Source organism: Echinops telfairi, unplaced genomic scaffold, assembly GCF_000313985.2.
Source record: "Echinops telfairi isolate 266 unplaced genomic scaffold, ASM31398v2 ScPeMD7_9;HRSCAF=40, whole genome shotgun sequence".
NCBI classification, from domain to species: Eukaryota; Metazoa; Chordata; class Mammalia; order Afrosoricida; family Tenrecidae; genus Echinops; species Echinops telfairi.
In genome coordinates this window covers 52,505,544-52,512,818 of record NW_022103906.1, presented here as the reverse complement: position 1 = coordinate 52,512,818, position 7,275 = coordinate 52,505,544, and the positions used below count along the sequence as shown (strand labels likewise).

At 38.5% G+C, this 7,275-nt stretch overlaps 1 protein-coding gene across 2 annotated transcripts in view; it reads left to right on the top strand.

The window, feature by feature from the left end:
• Positions 1 to 7,000, top strand: part of FRG1 (FSHD region gene 1) — a 20,532-nt gene extending 13,532 nt beyond the window's left edge. Inside the window, exons 6-9 of one of the 2 annotated variants that reach the window (XM_004696160.3) lie at positions 1,507 to 1,611; positions 3,804 to 3,895; positions 4,299 to 4,409; positions 6,901 to 7,000. In XM_004696160.3, the coding sequence (XP_004696217.1) occupies positions 1,507 to 1,611; positions 3,804 to 3,895; positions 4,299 to 4,409; positions 6,901 to 6,937 (345 nt within the window). In that variant the 3' untranslated portion in view covers positions 6,938 to 7,000. The remainder of the gene's footprint in view (positions 1 to 1,506; positions 1,612 to 3,803; positions 3,896 to 4,298; positions 4,410 to 6,900) is intronic. The other variant, XM_045286947.1, reaches the window with a different exon arrangement.
• Positions 7,001 to 7,275: the final 275 nt, after the last annotated feature.

Below are 7,275 nucleotides of genomic sequence, written 5' to 3'. Positions count from 1 at the left end.
AAAAAAAAAAAAAAAGAGTCAGCCAATACAAGTCTGTTAAGAGAATTTAAATGAAATTTGTGATGTGGCTTTTAAAGTGTTATGTACTAGGAATGAGTGGAATATACTGAGCATTCAACCACTGAGAAGAGTAGGAGGGCTTCTTTCTTTTGCATTAAATAAATAAATAAATATAAATTTTATTAAAAACACTCAAATAGCATTATTAGGAATGGTATAATATTAAACAGCTTTCAAATAATCTGTATTCATTACATTATAATACTTACAGTATTTATAAACCATCTCAAATTTTATAAACTAAATATTTCATGAAAATGAAATGAAACTAAAAAAGCATAGAAAAACATGCACAGAAGTTCATTATCTTAGTGTCAAACTGCAGAAGTTTGCTACACAAGTTAACCACTAGCTTTAGAAGTGAAGTGTACATCACTGTGCATCAATTGAGATGAAAATTCCGAAAAACATTTTTTTAAGATGAAAATTCCATTCAAGTAAAGTCAACACCAGTCAGAAGCAGGAGTTCATCTTTCCACACACACAAGCCCCTTGGACTGTGATTCTTGAAATTCTGAACAAGAAATTTATGAACACCGAAGGCTAGCTTACTATTACTATGCATGCTAAATTACTGTATATTATTCATGATTTATGTTTTCAGCCTAACTTTTAAACTGATCAAATCAGTTTGTCCTCGGTATATCTGTTATGAATGAAGTGTGCCCCCCCCAACATATATTGTGAATCTTAACATCTTTACCTGTGATTATACTGCCATTCGAGACTGTGTTCTCTAGTATGTAAGTAGGCCAGATTAGTGTAGGATGTATGAGTCCATTTCTTTGAGATACAGAAGAATACAAACAAGCCAGCAGGCTAGCTGAGAAAGAAGAAGAGAGATACATATAGACTCCCCAGAAGAGAAACTGAAAAGGGTAAGGACCTCCTTCCAGGGCTGACAAAGAGAGAAACCCTCTAGAGCTAGCGCCCAGAATTCAGACTTCTACCCTGTTAAATTGTGAGAAATACACTTAAGGAATCCCTGTGATAGCAGCCCTAGATAAATTAAAAAGACAATATCTTTTAGACCAAAGGGAACAATTCTATTCCATATAACCATGTAATTAGAATTCTGTTTTACTAAAAGACTATATTTTTACATAGTAATATTCTAAGTGATTTTGGTTTTCTATACATTTTGGGGGGAGCCCTGGTGGCACAGTGCGTTGCTTGTGGGATTGCTAACCCCAGTATCAGCAGTTTGAAACCACTTGCGAGTCACAGTCCCGGAAACCCGTGGGGGCTTTTCTGTCTGTCCTGTAGGGTTGTTGTGAGTTGGAATCAGCTCAATGGCAGTGAATTTTGAGATGACATTTTTTTTATATTTTATTGGTTTTCTGCTACTTTTTCATGACTGACAATCCAGAATGGGACTAGTTTAGTCCAGAGTATTAAGAATTCCTTTGCTGTTAATTCACATAACTCATATTTTGTTTTATTTAGGGGAAAATGGCTCTGTTAGCCTCAAATAGCTGCTTTATTAGATGCAATGAAGCAGGTGATATAGAAGCAAAAAGTAAAACAGCAGGAGAGGAAGAAATGATAAAGGTAATCATTACATAACTACCAAATTATGTCATCACTTCTGAACCACGGAGAATTATGGCCCAACCAAGTTGACATGTAAATGTATAACCATCTCAGCCAGTGTTATCAGCTAGCACCTTGGTGCTCGCGATTGCCAGATGTATGTCGTTAATGTGCAAGATAGTCAGTAGATTCCTTCTTACTACTGTCATAAGTGTGAAATGTTAGATAATGAGATAGTCAATAAGTGAGGTGTAGGTGTAATTCATTTATATTCATACTTAGTTTTGTTACATTGTGCTTAAGTTTTTCATCTCGAGTACATTTTGAATATATGATTGAAGATAAGACAAATATGTACAGTATTCACATTGTTTGGAGAAAGTATGTTGTTTTATCATTAATTACAACAATTTTTAACGAAGTACCTATCTAAATTGTGCTGGATCTGTTTGCCTAATGAGGAATGTAGAAACTCTGAACAGTGAGTTTGTAGCTTCCTTTTCCATTTATTTCACGGGCTGTGCTAGTCATCCACCTTCATGGCCTGGCTTTATCAACCAGACCAGAGATCTCGCTGTTCAAAAGTAGTAGCACAGGAACTTGCCCAAGTTTTTTGTTTGTTTGTTTGTTTGTTTGTTTTTAAGACTATTTTACTGGGGGCTCTTACAGTTCTTATAACAATCTAAATATCAATTATATCAAGCATATTTGTAAATATGTTGGCATCATTCGTTTTTAAACATTTACTTTCTATTTGAGCCCTTGCTATCAGCTCCTCTTTTTACCCACCACCCTTGTAATCCCTTGATAAATTATAAATTATTATTATTTTCACATCTTACACCAACCACTGTCTCCCTTCCCCTGTGTTTCTTCCCTCCTCCTCTCTCTACCTTCCCTCTACCCTCCTGGTCGCTCCCATTTCTGTTCCTGAGGGGGTTATCTGACCTCGATTCCATGTGTCCTGAGCTCTTATCTGTACCTGTATACATGCTCTGGCCTTGCCCACATTGAAAGGCAGGACTGGGGTCATGATAGTAGAGGAAGAGGATGCTTCAAGGAACCAAAGGAATATTGTGTGTTTCATCAGGGCTATACTTCACCCTAGTTGATTCATCCCCTCCTTGTGACCCTGTGTGAGGGGATATCCCATTATATACAGATGAGTGTTGGGTCTGTGCTTCGACCCCCCTCATTCTCAACAATATGTTTTGTTTGTTTGTTTGTTTGGGGTCTTCTGATGCCTGTTACCTGATCCTGTCAACAGCTCATGATCGCACAGGGTGGTATGCTTTTCCATGTGGGCTTGTTGCTTCTCTGCTAGATGGCCTCTTGTTTAACTTCAAGCCTTTAAGACCCCAGATGCTATATCTTTTGATAGTCGGTGCCATCAGCTTTCTTTGCCACATTTGCTTGTGTACCCATTTTGTCTTCAGCAATCGTGCTAGGGCGGTGAGCATCGCAGAATGTGAGGTTGTTAGAACAAAGTGTTCTTGTGTTGAAGGAGGGTTTGAGCAGAGGCCCAAAGTCTGTCCACTTCATCAATGTATTGCCATATAAATATATGTACATGGGTCAATACCTCTATATTTATGAATTAATATATGTACATAAGTGCACCCTTATGTTTATGCCTCTATCCATAGCTTTCCTTCCTAAATGTTTCCTCATTTTTCCCCTCCCTCCCCCTCCTTCCTACCCTTGTAAATCCTTGATTAACTATATATTATTATTGTTATTTCATATCTTACACCATCCATTGTCTTCCTTCACCCACATTTTTATTATTCATCCCCCTGGGATGGGGGGGGGGGTATTATAAAAAGTTTAAAAATGTATGCATATTTACTTTGAGACCAAAATTTATTTGTTAAAATATTAACATGTATGGAGATGCTAAAAATACATATGCATATTTTTTCTGAGGCTGAAATGTATTTGTTGAATTGTCTAATTGTGCAGCAGAATCTGATCTGTAAATGTTTTTCAGATTCTTTGTTCTCTTGTGTGTCTGACACAAGGGCACTAGAAAAACATAATAGCAATTATTTATGCAAAGTGAAATAAAAAACACATCCATAACCTGCCCTTTTTCTGTATCATTGCTAATTGTGTTTGTCCCTCTTGTGTGAGAAATTACCTAGAGTAGGTGTGATGAGTAAAATGGAAATGCATAACCAGCCTATTGTATTCTGATCCCCAACATCCAGATCCGATCCTGTGCTGAAAGAGAAACCAAGAAAACAGATGACATTCCAGAAGAAGACAAAGGGAATATTAAACAGTGTGAAGTCAATTACGTGTACGTATGCTTCTCCTTTGAGGCCTCTGATGTGTGAAGAGAGGCACTTCTCAGGCGCTAGAAACGCTGCACGGTGTAAGCCCTGAGCCCGTGCTTTCCTTTCCTCCGGCATCAGGGTCCTGGGTAAGCTGCCTGCTTGCAAAGCCAAAGTCAACTAAGGTTGTCATCAGTTCTCCCTGCTCATTAATGTACCTGATGATTCTGCCAAACAAAGCTGTCGCAGGGCCTAGGGAACTCAAGCCAGCATTTCCTACTCGGGGTGGGCCAGTGAGATCATCTGTGTAGCTAAAAAGCTGTAGGTTATTAAAGAAATAAGACTACACTCTAACAGGATTAGTGTGTTCTTCAGTAAACATGGATAAACAAACTATGAGATATTTTTTCGAACATACTCTCTTAACAGAAAGAAATTCCAGAGTTTCCAAGACCACAAACTTAAAATAAGTAAAGAAGACAATAAAATCCTTAAAAAGGCTCGGAAAGATGGGTTTTTGCATGAGACTCTTCTGGACAGGTCAGTATATTTTTATCAGTTCCAATGATTTTAAATAGCAATAGAGTGATGTGCATAAAGCCAGTATTCTGTTTTCAGTTCTTCAGTTTTCAAACCTGTCTCTGAACTGAGACCCTGGTGCTGGTACCTAGAAGTCCATGGTGAGTGGGTCAGCGTGGCAGGGAGGGCAAGGTCAAGGAAGAGTATCTTGAAGTTCCCGCCAAATCCTTTGTATATTTTATTGTAAGAGATTCAGGTTTTATTGAAACTTTGTTGTTGATGTGTTTACTATCATATTTTTGTAACTATTAGAACCAAGCATAGGCAGAAGTAGTTTAACCAGTCAAAATTCTCTGGATTCTTAGGGGTAGTAAAGGTTTCTAGGGAACTGATTACATGGAACTGTGTGTGACCTCCTCCCTGGGGGACAGACAACCGAAAAGTGGATGAAGGGAGACGTCGGACAGGGCAAGATATGACAAAATACCCATTTATAAACTATCAAGGGCTCATGCGGGAGGGGGGAGCGGGGAGGGAGGGGAAAAATGAGGACCTAATGTCGGGGGTTTAAATGGAGAGAAAATGTTTTGAGAAACGATGTACAAATACGCTGTACACAATTGATGTGTATATGGATTGGGATAACAGTTGTATGAGCCCCTAGTAAAATGTTAAAAAAATAAAAGGTTTCAAATAATAAGATTAAAAATCGGCCAGCTTTTAAAAGTAGTGAGTATAAAAATTCAGTGAAATTCAAAGCAGTGCTACGAAGTTGACTTCAGAAAGGTGCGGGACATTTACTGCAGAACAGGCTTCATGCGCTCTCAGGAAGCAGAGGCTGCTGTGAAACTTGTCATAAACACCTGGGGGGAAAGTTACCTCTGATTCATATGGGAGCATGTTTTTGAATGTTCCCAGAACAACAAAAAAGAACCTGTGAAATAATACATAAACCCTAAAATAAAGTGCTCACAGAAAGAGTTCAAAGCCCTGCTGGGTGCTGAGGTGCAGAGTGCAGATCCTGGGAAGGAGCTTGGCAACAGCGCGGTCACTGCTTTGGATGCACCCTGCTGCAAAACATGATGAGGGCTAGTTTTGCTATTGACTTTTTCTCCAAAAAAGTGAAAGTCCTCTTCACATTTGTGTCAGTTACGAAAAATAAGAACTAATGCAGGTAAGAGTAAAACGCTGTAAAGTGAACTTTGGAAAAGTGGGACTACCTATATTACTATTTATTTATTACTGTTCCTGTGGAGATCAGTTAGGTAGCAGTTTAGTTGCAAGCCTATACCTCTGAATGAAGTAAATGCCAGACGGAGAGAATTTGGTGATCATTTACTCATTCAAGTGATACATTGCCAAATTACTCTTAGAATCTTTTTTTAATCATTTTATTAGGTGCTCATACAACTGTTATCACAATCCATACATACATCAATTGTGTCAAGTACATTTGTACATATGCTGCCATCATCATTCTCAAAACATTTGCTTTCTACTTGAGCCCTTGGTATCAGCTTTTCCCCTCCCTCCCTGCTCCCCCCTCCCCCATGAACCCTTGATAATTTATAAATTATTATTTTGTCATATCTTACACCGTCCAACGTCTCCCTTCACCCACTTCTCCGCTGTCTGTCCCCCAGGGAGGAGATTATATGTAGACCCTGTAATCCGTTCTGCCTTTCTCCCTCACCTTCCCTCCACCCTCCCAGTATTGCCACTCTCACCACTGGTCCTGAGGGGGTTCATCTGTCCTGGATTCCCTATATTTCCACTTACTATCTGTACCAATGTACGTCCTCCGGTCCAGCCGGATTTGTAAGGTAGAACTGGGATCTGGATAGTGGGGGGAGGAAGCATTCAAGAACTAGAGAAAACTTGTATATTTCATCAGTGCTACACTGTACCAACTGGCTTGTCTACTCCCCGCAGCCTTTCTGCAAGAGTATGTCCAATTTCTTTCTTTACGCTCTTTGATAAAGGCAATGCATAATCATATATTTCCTATTGAGTGGTTGATAAGGATTTTTGCCTGAAGTAAATAAATGACATAAGAATTGTTTCCATCTGAGAAAATTAGCATGTACAGCACGGGAAATCAGGAATGAGCTATAGAAAATCAATTAGGGTGTGGACCCACAAGAAGTAGAATAAGCTCTTTGTCCTGGACCTGTGAAAATACAGTGTTGCCATCCTGATAGAACTTCAGGATGTGCTTAAATTCAGAGGAGACAATTAGAATTGCTATTGTTCATTGACAGTTCATTACACAGTGTTCTTTAGAGACTAGGGCAAGACTTTCACAAGAACAAAATCCATTTTCTGTGAAACATAAAATTAAAAGAATGAAATTTAAATAAAAATGCTTGTATATCTTGAGATAATAAAACCAAAATTGAGAATGATATTTTGAAGCATGAATTTTATAGTTGTAGCTGTTTTCTGTCTGTGATAAATATTAATTGCGTATTACATGTTTTGCATAGATTAATTTTTTTTATTCTTCACATAGGAGAGCCAAACTGAAAGCTGATCGATACTGCAAGTGACAAGTATTTTTGTTTCCATCTTACCCTATTGTATTTTTCTGAATAAAATGTTCAGTAGAAGTTCTTTTACAGAGTCCTTTGTTATGAAATTGTTATTGAACCTGCAAGAATACTTTCTTCTATTAAATTGGCATTCTATGATGCTCACCTTCCCGACACAACCGCTGAAGACAAAGCGGGTGAAAGAGCAAATGTGGTAGAGAAAGCTGATAGTGCCCGGCTATCAAAAGATATAGCATCTGGGGTCTTAAAAGCTTGAAAGTAAACAAGCGGCCATCTAGCTCAGAAGCAACAAAGCCCACATGGAACAACATATGAGCCTGTGTGATCACGAGGTG